The sequence below is a fragment of the Scyliorhinus torazame genome, chromosome 28 (genome assembly GCF_047496885.1).
Source record: "Scyliorhinus torazame isolate Kashiwa2021f chromosome 28, sScyTor2.1, whole genome shotgun sequence".
Taxonomy (NCBI): Eukaryota; Metazoa; Chordata; class Chondrichthyes; order Carcharhiniformes; family Scyliorhinidae; genus Scyliorhinus; species Scyliorhinus torazame.
Genome location: NC_092734.1, coordinates 1,796,847 through 1,817,130, shown reverse-complemented (window position 1 = coordinate 1,817,130; position 20,284 = coordinate 1,796,847). Strand labels below are relative to the sequence as shown.

At 45.2% G+C, this 20,284-nt stretch overlaps 1 protein-coding gene across 6 annotated transcripts in view; it reads left to right on the top strand.

Moving 5' to 3' along the window:
• Nucleotides 1-20,284, top strand: part of LOC140403472 (wings apart-like protein homolog) — a 216,573-nt gene that overhangs the window by 157,933 nt on the left and 38,356 nt on the right. For all 6 annotated transcript variants that reach the window (XM_072491368.1, XM_072491370.1, XM_072491371.1 and 3 more), the window contains exons 13-14: nucleotides 11,939-12,114; nucleotides 18,977-19,092. In XM_072491368.1, the coding sequence (XP_072347469.1) occupies nucleotides 11,939-12,114; nucleotides 18,977-19,092 (292 nt within the window). The remainder of the gene's footprint in view (nucleotides 1-11,938; nucleotides 12,115-18,976; nucleotides 19,093-20,284) is intronic.

The window sequence follows — 20,284 nt, the reverse complement described above, 5'->3', positions numbered from 1 at the left end:
GGATTGTGAAGGGGAGATTGTGTCTCACTAACTTGATCGACTTTTTCAAGGAAGTGACAAAGGTGATTATGAAGGTAGGACGGTGTCTACATGGACTTCAGTAAGTCCTTTGACAAGGTCCCTCATGGCAGACTGGTACAGAAAGTGAAATCACACGGGATCAGAGTTGAACTAGCAAGATGGATACAGAACTGGCTCGGTCATAGACAGTGGGTAGCAGTGGAAGGATGCTTTTCTGAATGGAGGGCTGTGACTAGTGATGTTCCACTGGGATCAGTGCTCGGACCTTTGCTGTTTGTAGTATATATAAATTATTTGGAAGAAAATGTAACTGGTCTGATTGGTAAGTTTGTGGAAAACATACTCATTTTGGTGGAATTGTGGATAGTGATGAGGACTGTCAGCAGGATATAGATCGGCTGGAGACTTGGGCGGAGAGATGGCAGATGGAGTTTAACCCACAAAAATATGAGGTAATACATTTTGGAAAGTCTAATACAGGTGGGAAATATACAGTAAATGGCAGAACCCTTAAGAGTATTGACAGGCAGGTATCTGGGTGTACAGATCCACAGGTCACAAAGTGGCACCAAAGGTGGAGAAGGTAGTCAAGAAGGCATATGGTATGCTTGCTTTTGGCCTGGGCATTGAGTATAAAAATTGGCAAGTCATGTTGCAGCTGGATAGAACCCGTGTTAGGCAGCACTGAGAATATAGTGTTCAATTCTGCTCACCACACTACCAGAAGGATGTAGAGGCCTTGGAGAGAGTACAGAAGAGGTTTATCAGGATGTTGTCTGGTATGGAAGGCATTAGCTGTAAGGAGAGGTTGGAAAAATTCTGTTTGTTTTCACTAGAACGACCAAGGTCGAGGGGCAACCTGATAGAAGTCTACAAAATTGAGGGGCATGGACAGAGTGGATTGTCAGAAGTTTTTTCCCAGGATGGTAGTCAATTATTAGGGGACATAGGTTTAAGGTGCAAAGGGGCAAATTTAGAGGAGATGTGCGAGCGAAGCTTTTTTTACACAGGGTAGTGGGTGGCGGAGGAGGTGGCGGAAGCAGGTATGATAGTGACGTTTAAGGGGCGTCTTGACAAATACATGAATAGGATGGGAATAGAGGAATATGGACCCTGGAAGTTGAGAAGGTTTTAGGTTACGCAGGCAGCATGGTTGACGCAGGCTTGGAGGGCTGAAGGCCTGTTCTGTGCTGTACCTTCTTTGTACACATAGAAGGTGGAAGAAAAAAATTAAAAGAATTATAATGGAAAGAGACAGTCGCTAACCGGAAAGAAACCTCAAGCGCCTTGTAAAGTGCTTGATTTGGAGTTTTGCGTGAGCGTGAGACAGGTTCCTGGGGAAGGAGGAGACCACCTTGCTCAGTAGCTTTGAAATGTGTTTTGGAAGAGAATGAAAATGATCAGCTGGACAGAAAAAGTAACAAATGAAGAAGTGCTGTGAAGAGTGAACGAACTTGGTGAATATAATTCAGAACAGAGACCGGGCAGGGTACATCTTAAGAGAAAATGAGATTGGAAGAAAAGTTATGGGCGGAAGCTTTCAAGGAAAATTAAGAAGGATCAGCACGGTAGCACAAGTGGATAGCACTGTGACTTCACAGCGCCAGGGTCCCAGGTTCGATTCCCCGCTGGATCACTGTCTGTGCGGAGTCTGCACATTCTCTCCGTGTCTGCGTGGGTGTCCTCCGGGTGCTCCGGTTTCCTCCCACAGTCCAAAGACGTGCAGATTAGGTGGATTGGCCATGCTAAATTGCCCTTAGTGTCCAAAAAGGTTAGGAGGGGTTATTGGGTTACGGGGATAGGGTGAAAGTGAGGGCTTAAGTGGGTCGGTGCAGACCCGATGGGCGGAATGGCCTCCTGCACTGTATGTTCTATGAATCTATGAAGGAGGAGAACATCGATGCTGGATAGCTTGGAAATGAAAGGATTGACACAGGATGAAGCGACATGGCAAAGACTACAAGCCAAGGGACCTGCCTTCAGGAACAGCACTTTTGATAATGAGCTCTATTAGATTGCACCAAAATTAATGTCGAGTGCTTGATGAGATTTTCTGCATTTAATTGGCTGTAATAGGCTTTGCAAGTTTCAGTATTATTTCTACTTTCTTACCCAACCCTAAAATTACACTGAAATGAAACTACTGGGTGAGTATGGTTACTGTCTCTTAAATAGGGCTGTGGTATTATGAAATAGTAATAACAGGGGAGGTCACGAAAGTAGTATAAAAGGATTCAAAACACATCTATAAAATCTTGGTTAGACCATGCAGCTGTGTAAATTTTATGCTTTCCATATTCTAAAAAGGAGCAGGTGAGATGGTACAAAAAAGTTTTCATGTTGGTACCAGATAATTTTTATTAGTGTCACAAGTGGGCTTACTTTAACACTGCAATGAAGTTGCTGTGAAAAGCCCCTAGTCACCACATTCCGGCACCTGTTCAGGTACACAGAGGGAGAATTCAGAATGTCCAATTGGATTGGATTGGATTTGTTTATTGTCACATGTACTGAGGTACAGTGAAAAGTATTTTTCTGCGAGCAGCTCAACAGATCATTAAGTACATGGGAAGAAAAGGGAATAACAGAAAATACATAATAGGGCAACACAACATATACAATGTAACAGAAAGAGATTATACCTAGCAGGATGGACTGTACTGACGGAGACTTTTTTCCTCTATATAAAGAAGTCTGGGGGGTGACCTGATGGAGATCTTTAAAATTACGAACAGGTTTGATAGTGTTAATGTAAAAAGATGTTACCACTTGCAGGAGAATCCCAAACATGATACAAGTTTGCAATAAATTAGGAATTCTAGCAAAACCTTTTACTCGGTGGTTAGAATGTGGAATCCACTACCTCAGTGAAGCATCATCAAAGAACAAAGAAATGTTCAGCACAGGAACAGGCCCTTCGGCCCTCCAAGCCCGTGCCGACCAGACTGCCCGACTAAACTACAATCTTCTACACTTCCTGGGTCCGTATCCTTCTATTCCCATCCTATTCATATATTTGTCAAGATGCCCCTTAAATGTCCCTATCGTCCCTGCTTCCACTACCACCTCCGGTAGCGAGTTCCAGGCACCCACTACCCTCTGCGTAAAAAACTTGCCTCGTACATCTACTCTAAACCTTGCCCCTCTCACCTTAAACCTATGCCCCCTAGTAATTGACCCCTCTACCCTGGGGAAAAGCCTCTGACTATCCACTCTGTCTATGCCCCTCATAATTTTGTATACCTCTATCAGGTCGCCCCTCAACCTCCTTCGTTCCAGTGAGAACAAACCGAGTTTATTCAATCGCTCCTCATAGCTTATGCCCTCCATACCAGACAACATTCTGGTAAATCTCTTCTGCACCCTCTCTAAAGCCTCCACATCCTTCTGGTAGTGTGGCGACCAGAATTGAACACTCTCCTCCAAGTATGGCCTAACTAAGGTTCTATACAGCTGCAACATGACTTGCCAATTCTTATACTCAATGCCCCGGCCAATGAAGGCAAGCATGCCGTATGCCTTCTTGACTACCTTCTCCACCTGTGTTGCCCCTTTCAATGACCTGTGGACCTGTACTCCTAGATCTCTTTGACTTTCAATACTCTTGAGGGTTCTACCGTTCACTGTATATTCCCTAACTGCATTAGACCTTCCAAAATGCATTACCTCACATTTGTCCGGATTAAACTCCATCTGCCATCTCTCCGCCCAAGTCTCCAGACAATCTAAATCCTGCTGTATCCTCAGACAGTCCTCATCGCTATCCGCAATTCCACCAACCTTTGTGTCGTCTGCAAACTTACTAATCAGACCAGTTACATTTTCCTCCAAATCATTTATATATACTACAAACAGCAAAGGTCCCAACACTGATCCCTGTGGAACACCACTGGTCACAGCCCTCCAATTAGAAAAGCATCCCTCCATTGCTACCCTCTGCCTTCTATGGCCTAGCCAGTTCTGTATCCACCTTGCCAGTTCACCCCTGATCCCATGTGACTTCACCTTTTGTACTAGTCTACCATGAGGGACCTTGTCAAAGGCCTTACTGAAGTCCATATAGACAACATCTACTGCCCTACCTGCATCAATCATCTTAGTGACCTCCTCGAAAAACTCTATCAAGTTAGTGAGACACGACCTCCCCTTCACAAAACCGTGCTGCCTCTCACTAATACGTCCATTTGCTTCCAAATGGGAGTAGATCCTGTCTCGAAGAATTCTCTCCAGTAATTTCCCTACCACTGAAGTAAGGCTCACCGGCCTGTAGTTCCCGGGATTATCCTTGCTACCCTTCTTAAACAGAGGAACAACATTGGCTATTCTCCAGTCCTCCGGGACATCCCCTGAAGACAGCGAGGATCCAAAGATTTCTGTCAAGGCCACAGCAATTTCCTCTCCAGCCTCCTTCAGTATTCTGGGGTAGATCCCATCAGGCCCTGGGGACTTATCTACCTTAATATTTTTTAAGACACCCAACACCTCGTCTTTTTGGATCACAATGTGACCCAGGCTATCTACACCCCCTTCTCCAGACTCAACATCTACCAATTCCTTCTCTTTGGTGAATACTGATGCAAAGTATTCATTTAGTACCTCGCCCATTTCCTCTGGCTCCGCACATAGATTCCCTTGCCTATCCTTCAGTGGGCCAACCCTTTCCCTGGCTACCCTCTTGCTTTTTATGTACGTGTAAAAAGCCTTGGGATTTTCCTTAACCCTATTTGCCAATGACTTTTCATGACCCCTTCTAGCCCGCCTGACTCCTTGCTTAAGTACCTTCCTACTTTCCTTATATGCCACACAGGCTTTGTCTGTTCCCAGCCTTTTAGCCCTGACAAATGCCTCCTTTTTCTTTTTGACGAGGCCTACAATATCACTCGTCATCCAAGGTTCCCGAAAATTGCCGTATTTATCTTTCTTCCTCACAGGAACATGCCTGTCCTGTATTCCTTTCAACTGACACTTGAAAGCCTCCCACATGTCAGATGTTGATTTGCCCTCAAACATCCGCCCCCAATCTATGTTCTTCAGTTCTCGCCTAATATTGTTTCATTAGCCTTCCCCCAATTTAGCACATTCATCCTCGGACCACTCTTATCCTTGTCCACCAGTACTTTAAAACTTACTGAATTGTGGTCACTGTTACCAAAATGCTCCCCTACTGAAACATCTACCACCTGGCCGGGCTCATTCCCCAATACCAGGTCCAGTACCGCCCCTTCCCTAGTTGGACTGTTTACATATTGTTTTAAGAAGCCCTCCTGGATGCTCCTTACAAACTCCGCCCCGTCTAAGCCCCTGGCACTAAGTGAGTCCCAGTCAATATTGGGGAAGTTGAAGTCTCCCATCACCACAACCCTGTTGTTTTTACTCTTTTCCAAAATCATTGATGCATTAAGGGGAAGTTAAATATGTGAATGAGAAAGAAAATGGAATAAACGTTCTGCTGATAGTGAGATAAAGTCAGTTGGAAGAAGGGTTATGGGGCTTGAAAAATGGCATAGACTAGTTGGTCCAAATGGCCTGTTTCTGTGCTGTAAATATTCTATGAATAATGAATGTACCTAAAGGACACAGCACAAAAGCAAGTAATTCCGCCCTTTCTGCTTGTGTTAATCGTATATCAATGATGTTTAATTATATCCAGGTTGAGGGCATTAATTTAGGTTTCACTTGAACCCAGAAAGAGACACGCTGAAACTGTGGGATGGTTGAGTTGGGAGATGCATGCTTGAAATGTTTTCAGCGGTAGATACAAGACTGAGCAGGGATTGGCTCCAGTATCATTCTTCAACAAGTGGCTTTCTGGAATAGAACATCTGGGCCGCCTTGCTATCCGATTAGTCCCCTTCCTTGATCTTTCCCCTTGGCCCTTCAAAATTTCCCCTTCAAATACTTATCCTATTCCCTTTTGGAAATCTATAAGATGATGAAATTATTATAGGATCCTCGGGGAACTTGACAGGGTGGTGCTGAAAAGATGTTTCCCCTTGTGGGAGAGGATAAAACTAGGGGGCACAGTTTAACCCAAGGGGTTTCCGAAGACTAATAGACATTTTTTCTGAGCGCCTTGAATCTTTGGAATTCTTCCCCAGAGAGTGGTGGAGGCAGGGTCATGGCAGAGATAGGTAACAATTGTAATGGGCGTCGGTGAGAATATGGAGTTGGCATAATTTTATTGAATAATGGAACAGGTTTGAGGGTCTAATTTGTATGCCTGGATGTATTGTGGCTACTTCCAACGTCCTTTCAGGCTGTGTGCAGTTGGAGGGTGAACTATTTCACGTTGCACCTTTGTCAAGGTACCACAACATGTTATGACACTGTGTGAGGCCATTGGTTTGAAATTGTTGCAGTGCACTTAAAATTCTGTCACCATCACTGCTTCATTGAATCACCTGCAGAATGCAAGAAAAATTGCTTTGTGGAGGCAGGTGTATTGGTCACTTTCTGAAGTAAAAAGCAAACTTTCAGTTGATCTTTGCAGTGAAAGTGGTTAAAGCTGAGAGAATATGTCTTGGTAAGTTTGATCTCCAGCCTGAAATGATTATTGGTTATTCTCAGTCTGAATATTACTATTTGTCATGTCAGTTATGAGGAGCTAATTTCATCCTGGTGCTTCCCTCAAACCCTGCAGAGCCCCCCCATGAGCTGATAATGACATTGCCCTATTGTCACAAAGGCCATGGTCTCGGGAGAGGATTCGTACTTTGAAAAAAATACAGGAAGGCTGCAGCACATTGGCATAGAATCTTCGCCTTGACACGGGTCTTCTCTGCTTGCAGAGGCCCCCAGGGATAGAAATGCTCCTGTTTGTTTTGTATTGCACACAATATATTGGCTTGTTTATGAATGTGCTTCTGTCTCTAATCTGATTAGTGGCAAAGTGGAGCTCTCACAGATGCTGGAACAGATCTGACACTGTGAACCCTCCCTGTGCTTCCGATTTCAGAGGCTGTGGCAGAGAGGGGGACAGCATGTCGGGAAGGTAGCCAAGAGCCAATAAGTTGGTTAATTATATACATGTCATGTCTTGGAAATTATCTCGATCTCAAAACAAATTTATTGCTTGATTGTAGTTTTTAAAGTAATTTCACCGTGCTTGGTATAATTCCTTCAATGTTCCTTCTGTGCCCTGATCACTTGTTAAAACAGTTTGTTACTACATCTACTCCTGTGCATTAACTTTCAAATACGGCACGTATACAAACTTCTCCCTCTCCTCACCTTGCAATTCAGATGGAAAAAGGGTGGCTGTGGCCTTCCCTTCCCAGCAGAGAAATACTCATTTGTCAGGTTTGATCTTGGTATGGTGACGAAGCTGGAATTTGTTGCTTATCCTGGGATTACTTGAGCAGTTGATGGGTGGATTGTCTCCTTGAACTGCTGCAGTCTGTGTGATGATGCTCCCCTCGTGTCAGGCAGGAAATTCCAGGATAAGTATGTGGTTTCACAGGGAGGTGATGCTTGACATTACATGACATTGTTGGTTGTATCCTCAATGCTGGAAGCCACGGGGTATGGTGGTGATGATAACAAAACATTGCCCAGTTGTATCTATGCAGCTGGTAGATTGTACACACTGTTGCCAGTGATGGAGTGGATATTGAGACCGGTTATCTTGGATGCTGTTGAGTTTTTTGTTGGAACTGAAGCAGTCCATGCAAGTGTTTTGTTTGTCCTTGGGATGTAGGCGTCGCTGGCTGGGCAGCATTTATTGTCCATCCCCAATTGCCCTTGAGAAGTTGGTGGTGAGCTGCTGCCTTGAACCGCTGCAGCCCATCTGTTTTAGGAACTCACGTAGTGCTGTCAGGAAGCGAGTTCCAGGATTTTGAACCAGCTACAGTTAAGGAACGGTGCCTGAGTCAATGACTTGGAGGGGAACCTACAGGTGGTGCTGTTCCCATACATCTGCCCTTGTCCTCAAGAGATTATGCTTAGAAAGTGATGAATATTCCACCATGTTTGTGGCCAGCCTTGTAGATGGAGGACAGACTTTGAGGAGTCAGGAAGTGTGTCACTCATCGGAATACCCAGCCTTTGAGGTAAGCATGTTGCCATGATATTCTGTCGCTGTCCCAGTTCATCAACTGGTCAACAGTGACCCCCAAGATTGTGTTCATGTCGAAAAATGGTTGATGGCTGTCTGGTCTTCTGGAGGTGATCATTACCTGGCAATATGATCGGATGTAGCTCTCTGGAGTTACAGAAACTAACCTGTACAGCAACAGAAACGTGAGTAATAGCTCTAAACTTTTAAGTTACACAACAATAGTGGAAAGACTGGAGAGGTTCAGGTTATTCTTGGAGCAGAGACGGCGCCGAGGACCTGGGTTCGATCCCTGGCCTGGGTCACTGTCTGTGTGGAGTTTTCACATTCTCCCTGTGTCTGGGTGGGTCTCACCCCCACAACCCAAAAAAGATGTACAGGTGAGGTGGATTGACCACGCTAAATTGTCCCTTCATTGGAAAACATTTTTAAAAATTAAGAAAAAAAATTTTGGAGCAGGGAAGGCTAAGGGGAGATTTATTAGAGGTGTTAGAAATGTTAGAAATTGTGGGGTTTTGATAAAGCAGATTAAAAGCTGTTTTTGCTGGTTGGAGGGTCGGTCCCCAGAGAACACACATTTCAGATAATGAGCAAAAAATGAAGAACAAATTACACAATTATACATTTATCGTGATCTGGAATGCACTGGTTGAAAGGGCAGTGGAAGAAAATTCAATAGTAACTTTCAAAAAAAATTTGTTAAATACTTGAGGGGAAAACAAATGACAGGAATATGGGGAAAGAGCAGGAGATGAATTGGATAGTTCTTTTGAAGTGTCAACATGGGCATGATGGGCTGAACTGTGTTGTCCTGTGAATGGGTATGGATAAGCTTCTTTCTATATTGATATGTTGCTGCCTAACACATTGGTTTCAGACTGCAGTGCTTGGTTTCCATGTTTCAACATTTTCAACCCAATTCCCCATCCATGAATAAAGACCAAACACACATCTGGAGGTGAACAGTGTGTTGACTGTAATTATGAACTTTGATTCTCAATGCGTAGAAAATTCCAGCAGCATTTTTCATTTTTGCTTTTTCCTTGTGCACTTGTTTCTTTCCCCTCTCTCATCCTCTCCTTCCCTTATTAAGTAATTTTCTTGTGTGCTACTGTTTTTCTTTTGTCATTGTTTCTGGGCTAAGCATGTGATCTCGAGGAAGAGTGTGGGCTTTAGGTCAGGGTACACATGCTGTTCTCAATATGGAATTGTTGCCATCTGCTTAGCAGCGAACTGTCACATACCGTTAGGCTGACAGTCAGCAGGCATCACAGTTACACTGCTGACTTGTCCTGTACTCCTTCAGTCCCGAAGAATTAAGACAAAACTCATTTGGATACTGTCAAATGGTGGCAATTTAATTTTAGCATGATTTTTCGTCTGAGGGCAGCTTGGGTCTGATGGGAAGTATCATCAGCTTTGTATTTGAGGAAATCCAACAGGAAACCTCTGGACATGGTTCATCATTGCTGTTGTTGGAGGATAATGAAGCATTTCCTTTTACTGAGCAGTGATTATTAAACCATTGAACCTGGTCACATGTCAATGAAATATATTCCGGATCAATAAACAGTTTTGTTAAACCAAAAATACAATAGACCCCAATAAAATATGAAAAGCAGGGATGTGTGGTGTATTTCATGTCCTAATTTGCAATCCCAGGTGTTATGGGCCAGGGTTTAGAGAACCCCAAAGTGTATCATAGGGTTCCCCTGACCCACAACTTTTAATAGATTGTGGTGTGGGGAGCACACGGCCCACTCTACAGGTGTGGTACAGCAGAAATGGAAAAGTATTTTTTAAAGCAAAACAATGTTTATTCTATGAACTCAAGTTAACCTTTTTAAAACATACATTGAACATCTTAGCAACCATTAATTCAAATACAGCCCCCAAAGAATACAACAATAAGTAATGTTTAACATCTATAAGACTTAAAACACCTTTTACCAGAAGCACATCAGATTAAAGTCACTACTGTTATTAGTTTTAAATCACCAGGATCGATTTACAGTCTTCAGATTACAGAGAGACTCTTAATACACCTGGTTGTGACTGCAGCTATCCAGCTCTGAAAATTAAACTAAAACACACCCTGCAGCAAACAGCCTAAAACAAAAGTAAAAAGCTGACCAACAGCCCAGTTCCACCCACTCTCTGACATCACTGCAGTAATAAACACCCATTTCTTGAAGGTACTCACTACAGATACTCATACACACCCATTTATAAACACACATTTCTTAAAGGTACTCTCACATGACACAGGTTGTGGTTACAATAAGGTGATCAGACTTCATACAAGTAACGACAGATGGTTTCACATTTAAATGCCAAATTTTAAAATTACACAATGTATTTTTGGCTTCTATAATGGTCACCGCCTCTAATGTCTCCTGTACAGTGACATTAACATTGTAAAACACATCTTTTAGCAAGGAGCAGATAATGAGGATTTTTCAGTATATGCATTCTCTATAAAAGCATTAGGAATTCAAATATCATAATATATTTATGTTTGGGGAGAGTTCTGATTCCTGGGAAGTGAGCCACCACAGCCCCAAATAGTGCAGAAACTCTTGTCGGAAAGTGTGCACAGTGAGGAACCATTTTAACATTGTGCCACGACCATTGCAGGTTCCACTATCTAGTCTACCAAATAGAATCTTGATGTTTGAAGGGCTGTGAATTGCTTTTGAGGTTAGTGACCCTTGTGGAAGTGAATACCACATTCTTGACTAATTTTGAAATGTGGCATTTTTCTCTGACGGCAGTGGCTAATGTCTGACCACCCACCTGTTAATTTCCAAATCCAGCTTGTGACCAAAGTATTTTTTTTAAAAACTTTTTAATGGCCTAGTCTGTGTAGTTTTTATAGGCTTTGTTTAATGAACAGGATGTAATTTCATTCTTTGATTGTCGACAGATGACTGCTGAATCAGCATATCTTTGCCCTTTACCTACCGAGAGTCAGTGCATTTAATGTTCCATTGCTGCTTTGAGACTAGAATGTAGATGGCGCTTTCTCTCGGAAGTCAGTATTCAGAGCAATGCCTGCAGTATTTCAGTCCATTTCAGCAATTAGGCTATCATTTAGTAAATCATTTTCAATAATGCAGTGCTTGAAACTGTGATGATAGGTTATCTGTCTGCTCCACTGTGTGCATGAAATGAATGCATTTGAAGGGCTCAGGTGATCAGTCGAATTCAACAACCTGGTTGTCCTGTGGAACAAGTTTGAGGAATGGTTTGTGGAGCCATGTTGGAGGGATGACTTTGTTCTTGTACACATTCTTGTGTACATGCTGCCAGTCAGTGAGAATTCTCAGCTTAGCAAACCAAGTTTTAAAATGCAGAAATCTGTTGCATTGTGAATGTGAGAAAGAGGAGCTGGAGTATACAAGGTCGATGTTATTTTGGATTGAAGCACAGCAGAGATTGTGAATTCTGAGTGAGAAGTTAAAGGCTGCGGGAGAGTTAGCCAAGACGATTGTCGTGCACCTGGCAGCTTTTGATCATTGCCAATCCCCTGTTATCCCAATCACGAGCAACAGGGAGACACGAAAAGGGGTAAAATGGAAAAAATATCATTTTTAAAACATGGATTTTTACATCTTCCAGAATGGAAGTGTGCGAACTGGGGGTGGGGGGGGAATACTTCCACATTTTTAAGCATTTTGTTTGCCGCGTGCTGCTGTCTTTACTACAATTCTGAAGTCAATCCGCAATATCTTTTGTGACAGACTGAATTGCACTCTGATTTGGGTTGCATGATTTAAATTGTTTAATGTGAACTAAGCCACAGATTTCCAAATAGACAACCTTCCCTCTCCTGATGCCTTGTTAAATGTGCTTTATCTGCAGGGCTTTACGACACTGTGAGCAGCTGATCACACGATATAATCGGGAAGATAACAAGGTTTGCATGGCAAACAGCAATTCCCTCCCACATTACAATGCCTCCAGTCATACTGGCAAAGCAGTGGAGGACTGCATGAGAGCAATCTTTGGGGTCTTGTTAAATTTAACCAATGACAATGGTAAGTTTTTAAGTGGAGGAAGCATATCTGCTCCCTGCCACTCGGCTCAAAATTGAATGAATAAATGCATGAAATGCTGAGTCTTGAGAATGTGATTTGTGGTGAGGTGAGCAGGGCATGGACTGTGGCCTGAGTAAAATGGAATGAGGATCACATTAAACTTGGATAAGAGAGGTTGTATGTTCAACTTGTGCTATTTTCCCCCCCATGTGTTGAGGGCAAGAAAGCATTTTGTGCACCATTGTATTCTTGCTTCAGTGCCTTGGGTATGCCGAGTTGAAAATAATCATACAAATCATCAATGTTGCTTTTAAAGCTGAGAGCTGTGACATTAACTTCATTTTTGTTAATTAAGTGTACTCCCTATATCCTGATTTCCCCACCCTTCAAGTTATTCAGTGTTTGTTCTGGCTTCAAAATGTCAGTAATGTTCAGTTGCAGTCACCGAATCAGTTATTGCAGCAGAGAAGATGGCTATTCAGCCCATCGAGTCTATGGATTGGATTGGATTTGTTTATTGTCACGTGTACCGAGGTACAGTGAAAAGTATTTTTCTGCGAGCCGCTCAACAGATCATTAAGTACATGGGAAGAAAAGGGAATTAAAGAAAATACATAATAGGGCAACACAACACATACAATGTAACTACAAAAGCACTGGCACGGATGAAGCATACAGGGCGTAGTGTTAATGAAATCAGTCCATAAGAGGATCATTTAGGAGTCTGGTGACAGTGGGGAAGAAGCTGTTTTGAGTCTGTTCGTGCGTGTTCTCAGACTTCTGTATCTCCTGCCCGATGGAAGAAGTTGGAAGAGTGAGTAAGCCGGGTGGGAGGGATCTTTGATTATACTGCCCGCTTTCCCCAGGCAGCAGGAGGTGTAGATGGAGTCAATGGATGGGAGGCAGGTTCGTGTGATGGACTGGGCGGTGTTCACGACTCTCTGAAGTTTCTTGCGGTCCTGGGCCGAGCAGTTGCCATACCAGGCTGTGATGCAGCCTGATAGGATGCTTTCTATGGTGCATCTGTAAAAGTTGGTAAGAGTCAATGTGGACATGCCGAATTTCCTTAATTTCCTGAGGAAGTATAGGCGCTGTTGTGCTTTCTTGGTGGTAGCGTCGACGTGGGTGGACAGATTTTTGGAGATGTGCACCCCTAGGAATTTGAAACTGCTAACCATCTCCACCTCGGGCCCGTTGATGCTGACAGGGGTGTGTACAGTACTTTGCTTCCTGAAGTCAATTACCAGCTCTTTAGTTTTGCTGGCATTGAGGGAGAGATTGTTGTCGCTACACCACTCCACTAGGTTCTCTATCTCCCTCCTGTATTCGGACTCATCGTTATTCGAGATCCGGCCCACTATGGTCGTATCGTCAGCAAACTTGTAGATGGAGTTGGAACCAAGTTTTGCCACGCAGTCGTGTGTGTACAGGGAGTAGAGTAGGGGGCTAAGTACGCAGCCTTGCGGGGCGCCGGTGTTGAGGACTATTGTGGAGGAGGTGTTGTTGTTCATTCTTACTGATTGTGGTCTGTTGGTCAGAAAATCGAGGATCCAGTTGCAGAGTGGGGAGCCAAGTCCTAGGTTTTGGAGCTTTGATATGAGCTTGGCTGGGATTATGGTGTTGAAGGTGGAGCTGTAGTCAATAAATAGGAGTCTAATGTAGGAGTCCTTGTTTTCGAGATGCTCTAGGGATGACTGTAGGGCCAGGGAAATGGTGTCTGATGTGGACCGGTTGCAGTGGTATGCGAATTGCAGTGGATCAAGGCATTCTGGGAGTATGGAGGTGATGCGCTTCATGATCAACCTCTCGAAGCACTTCATTACGACTGAAGTCAGGGCCACTGGTCGGTAGTCATTGAGGCACGTTGCCTGGTTCTTCTTTGGTACCGGTATGATGGTGGTCGTCTTGAAGCAGGTGGGGACCTCGGAGTGGAGTAGGGACAGGTTAAAGATGTCCGTGAATACCTCTGCCAGCTGGTCCGCGCAGGCTCTGAGTGCACGACCAGGGATCCCGCCTGGGCCCGTCGCCTGCCGAGGGTTCACTTTCAGGAAGGCCAATCTGACTTCGGAAACTGTGATGGTGGGTATGGGTGAAATTATGGGCTGCTGGGGCACTCGCCAGCGGATTGTTGGTTACCTGCTCGAACCGAGCATAGAATGCATTGAGTTCATCGAGGAGGGGTGCGCTGCTGCCAGAGATACTGTTCGGCTTCGCTTTGTAGCCCGTTATGTTGTTTAGTCCTTGCCACAACCGCCGAGAGTCTGTCTGTGACTCTAGCTTGGTTTGATATTCTCTCTTGGCATTCTGGATGACTTTGCGGAGGTCGTACCTGGATTTCTTGTATAGGTCAGGGTCGCCTGCCTTGAACGTCTCAGATCTGTCCTTCAGTAGGGAGTCAATCTCGCGATTGAGCCATGTTTTCCGGTTGGGCAACGCACGTACTGCTTTCTTTGGCACGCAGTCGTCCACACATTTGCTGATGAAGTCTGTGACGGCGGTGGCATACTGATTTAAGTTGGTCGCTGAGTTCTTAAATATGGACCAGTCCACTGTCTCTAAGCAGTCACGTAAGAGCTCTTCTGTCTCCTCGGACCAGCACTGCACAACCTTCTTAGCTGGATTCTCCCGCTTGAGTTTCTGTTTGCATGCCGGGAGAAGGAGCACCGTCTTATGATCTGATTTCCCAAAGTGCGGTCAGGGGATGGAACGGTAGGCGCCCTTGATTTTTGAGTAGCAGTGGTCAAGAGTGTTGTCGCCCCTGGTGGGACAGGAGATGTGCTGGTGGAATTTTGGCAGTACACTCTTGAGGTTGGCCTTGTTGAAGTCTCCGGCCACGATGAACAAGGCCTCCGGGTGTTCTGTTTCGTAGTTGTTTATTACTGTGTATAGTAATAAATACAAGTCATTTATGTAAATATATAAATAAATACATAGTAATGCTGGCTCTCTGTAGAGAAAACTAGTCAGGCCCATTCCTCACTCTGCTGCAAGTTTATTTGTTACAAGTACCCATCCAATTTCTCTTTGAAACCATTGATTATCTATGCTTCCACCATCCTCAAAGGCATCGCATTCCAGGTCATTAGCACTCGCTATGTGAAAATGTTCTTCCTCTTAGTCCTTTACCATCTGCCCATGGGAACAGCTTTCCTTTGTCTACCTTAATCTAAACCTGTCCTAATCTTGCACACCTCTATCAAATCTCCCCTCAATCTCCTTTACTCCAAGGAGAACCACCCCAGCTCCACAACCTAACCCTGTGGTTAAACTCCTATCGCTGCAATCATTCTGGTGAATCTCCTCTGCACTCTCACATCCTAAAGTGTGGTGACCAGTATTGGACATAATACTCTAGTTGTAACTTCCCTATTTTAGTATCCTCTATTTATGAAATCCAAGATCCAATATGTTCAGCTAACTATTCCCTTAATATGTCTGCCACCTTCAAAGATCTATAAACATGAACACCCAGGCCACTCTGTGCCTACACACTTTAGAACTGTCCATTAAGTCCATATTGCCTCTCTCTATTCCTTCTCCCAAAATACATCACGTCACAATTCTCTAAATTCCACCTGCCCATTCTGCTAGCCTATGCTCTGTTGCAATCGGTTGGTATCGCCCTCATTGTCTGCCATTACTTCAAGTTGCATAATTGGAAATTAATCATAATAATCCTTTTATAGTCACAAGTAGGCTTCCATTAACACTGCAATGAAGTTACTGTGAAAAGCCCCTAGTTGCCACATTTCGGCCTGTTCGGGTACACGGAGAATTCAGAATACTCAGCTGGTACGAGAATTGAACCCACGCTGTGGTTTTGTTCTGCATTACAAACCAGCTGTCTAGCCCACTGAGCTAAACCATCCCTTCTATTCTGTATTCCAATATCCAAGTCATTTATGTAAATATATATATATCAAAAAACTATTGTCCAAGCACTGATCCTTGGGGAATACCAGTGTCGACCATCCTGTCTGAAATATAGCCATATATATCATGACTCACTGTTTTCTGTCCTTAAACCAATTCTTCATCCAAACTGACCCTCCTATTCCATGAGCCTTCATTTGGGAACCAACCTTTATGTTAAATGCTTTCTTAAAATTTATTCTGACAGCATAAACGCATTCCCTTCATCAACCTTTCTGTTGCTTCAAAAAGTTTGATTAACAGGCAGCACGGTGGCGCAGTGGTTAGCACTGCTGCCTCCCGGCGCCGAGGTCCCAGGTTCGATCCCGGCTCTGGGCCACTGTCCGTGTGGAGTTTGCACATTCTCCCCGTGTTTGCGTGGGTTTCACCCCCACAACACAAAGATGTGCAGGGTAGGTGGATTGGCCACGCTAAATTGTCCCTTAATTGGAAAAAATGAATTGGGTACTCTAAATTTAAAAAAAAGATGAAAAAAAAGTTCAATTAGAATAATCGAGCTTGATCTACATTTTACAAATCAATGCTGGCTCTCCTTAATCCCATCCAAGGTGCTATTGATGCTCCCCACCTCTCCCGATTATTATTCTAAAACCTTACCCAACCGATGTTAATGATCAACTGGTAGTTGCGAGGAATGTCCTTGCGGCTTTTCTTGAATAAGGATATAACATTGCCACTCTCCAATTCTCTGACATCTTTCCCCATATCAAGAGAAAATTGGGAGATTGAGAAGCCCGTCTACTATCTTCCCACCCACTTCCATTCCCAACCTGGGCTTAAGCTATCTGGACCAGGTGATTTATTCACTCTCCGCATAGTCAGTCTTTCCAGTGCATCCTGCCTATTAGTTTTATCACGTCCATTACCTGAACTATTTCCCCTTCCAATATTTTGTCGGATTACTCTTACTTAGTAAATACTGATGTGGAGATGCCGGCGTTGGACTGGGGTGAGCATAGTACGAGGTTAAAGTCCAACAGTTTTGTTTCGATGTCACTAGCTTTCGGTGCGCTGCTCCTTCCTCAGGTGAATGAAGAGGTATGTTCCAGAAACACATATATAGACAAATTCAAAGATGCCAAACAATGCTTGGAATGCGACCATTAGCAGGTGATTAAATCTTTACAGATCCAGAGATGGGGTAACCCCAGGTTAAAGAGGTGTGAATTGTGTCAAGCCAGGACGGACAGTTGGTAGGATTTCGCAGGCCAGATGGTGGGGGATGGATGTAATGCGACATGAATCCCAGGTCCCGGTTGAGGCCGCACTCGTGTGCGGAACTTGGCTATAAGTTTCTGCTCGGCGATTCTGCGTTGTCGCGGGTCCTGAAGGCCGCCTTGGAGAACGCTTACCCGGAGATCAGAGGCTGAATGCCCTTGACTGCTGAAGTGTTCCCCGACTGGAAGGGAACATTCCTGCCTGGTGATTGTTGCGCGATGTCCGTTCATTCGTTGTCGCAGCGTCTGCATGGTCTCGCCAATATACCACGCTTCGGGACATCCTTTCCTGCAGCGTATGAAGTAGACAACGTTGGCCGAGTCGCATGACCACGGCGCACTCACGCTCTTGTGGTCACGCTCTCGCGGTCACACGCGCTCACGCTCGCGGGTGCTCAAGCTCGCGGGTGCTCGTGCTCTCGCGGTCACGCTCGTGCACGCTCTCACGGTCACGCTCGCTCGCGGTCATGCTCGCTCGAGCTCTCGGTCACACTCGCTCACGCTCTCGCGGTCGCACTCGCTCTCGCGGTCACACTCGCTCACGCTCTCGCGGGCACGCTCGCGGTCACGCGGGCTCGTTCTCTCGCGGTCACGCGGGCTCCTTCTCTCGCGGTCACGCGGGCTCCTTCTCTCGCGGTCACGCGGGCTCCTTCTCTCGCGGTCACGCGGGCTCCTTCTCTCGCGGTCACGCGGGCTCCTTCTCTCGCGGTCACGCGGGCTCCTTCTCTCGCGGTCACGCGGGCTCCTTCTCTCGCGGTCACGCGGGCTCCTTCTCTCGCGGTCACGCGGGCTCCTTCTCTCGCGGTCACGCGGGCTCCTTCTCTCGCGGTCACGCGGGCTCCTTCTCTCGCGGTCACGCGGGCTCCTTCTCTCGCGGTCACGCGGGCTCCTTCTCTCGCGGTCACGCGGGCTCCTTCTCTCGCGGCCGCGCGCGCTCTCGCGGCCGCGCGCGCTCTCGCGGCCGCGCGCGCTCTCGCTCTCGCGGTCGCGCGCGCTCTCGCTCTCGCGGTCGCGCGCGCTCGCGGTCACACCACACGACAGATAAATACAGAACACGAGGGAGAGAGAGAGCAACTTCTTTCCTCTTGAGCTTCCAGGATTCCAACTGTCCTTCCCTTGGCTGTTCGATGATCATCCCACTCAGCAGGACGGAATTGCCGCCTGACATCGGGCAGAATATGTCCTTTTGGCCAATTCATTGGCCACCAGCAAACTAATCGAACAGAGTCCCACTGATCTCTTCAGTGCCAACAAGTCAGAATTCTGCTGTCCGAAGCCAGCACCATGTTCTCTTTTGCAGCTTTTGAATTCCTTCCCTCCCCCTCTCAACTTAAAGACACATGTCCATTAAGCATCCATGGATAAAAATGATAACAGCAAAAATAAAGAAAGGTGAAATAAGAGAATCAACAGAAAGGATCCTTACATTATTTAATGAGTTATTTTTGGTGACACTCCTGTACTTTTGCCTAAAAGTCAAATCTGGTTGGTGCTGGCTGAGGGCGATTGGCTGGAAGGTCAGTATCCGAGCATTGCAGTGAGTTAGATGGATTGAGTGATATTTATCAATTCAGAAGGCAACTATCAGACGTAACTTCAACATTATTGGTGGCTGCCATTGATCTTTGCTGTGGGGTAAACTCAGTACCTCCTGCAAATATTTTTCATATTCTATGTTGTTGAAGTCCATTTTATGTCCTCTTTCTCTTTAGAATGGGGCAGCACAAAGACTGGTGAGCAGGATGACCTGATTAGCACCACCATGAACTGCGTGCTTCAGGTACCACAATACATACCTCAGGAACAGAGATTTGACATCCGAGTGCTGGTAAGAAATATGTAATCACTGTAATGAATGCCACCACTGCTTTTCAACACTGCCTGGGTGCCAACATTAGAAACCAGGTATTTTAGTTACAAGCCAAGACTGTTCTTTACTCTAGCTGCTTCTCTCTGTGGAATTGAAATTAACTTGGCCTCATTAATAATCGGCTCCTACACTACTTACCGTACCCCTACACCCTGTAAAGGCCAGCAATACTCATACTGTGAATTAGGACTGCCTACAGTACAGCAGATCAGACTCCATTTTTCCTTGGTTAATGGCAATATTTGTTTTAATTTGACCTGTGAGCTATCTTGTGTAGATGCAATATAGTAAATGTCTCTGTTCATTGATTTGTCACATAGACATAGAATTTACAGTGCAGAAGGAGGCCATTCGGCCCATCAAGTCTGCACCGGCTCTTGGAAAGAGCACCCTACCCAAGGTCCAAACCCCCACCCTATCCCCATAACCCGGTAACCCCACCTAATCCCCATAACGCAGTAACCCACCCTACACTAAGGGCAATTTTGGACACTATGGGCAATTTAGCATGGCCAATCCACCTAACCCGCACATCTTTGGACTGTGGGAGGAAACCGGAGCACCCGGAGGAAACCCACGCAGACACTGGGAGGATGTGCAGACTCCGCACAGACAGTGACCCAAGCCGGGAATCGAACCTAGGACCCTGGAGCTGTGAAGCAATTGTGCTATCAACAATGCTACTGTGCTGCTTTTCACATAGAACATAGAACAATACAGCGCAGTACAGGCCCTTCAGCCCACGATGTTGCACCGAAACAAAAGCCATCTAACCTACACTATGCCATTATCATCCATATGTTTATCCAATAAACTTTTAAATGCCCTCAATGTTGGCGAGTTCACTACTGTAGCAGGTAGGGCATTCCACGGCCTCACTACTCTTTGCGTAAAGAACCTACCTCTGACCTCTGTCCTATATCTATTACCCCTCAGTTTAAAGTTATGTCCCCTCGTGCCAGCCATATCCATCCGCGGGAGAAGGATCTAACTGTCCACCCTATCCAACCCCCTGATCATTTTGTATGCCTCTATTAAGTCTCCTCTTAACCTTCTTCTCTCCAACGAAAACAACCTCAAGTCCGTCAGCCTTTCCTCATAAGATTTTCCCTCCATACCAGGCAACATCCTGGTAAATCTCCTCTGCACC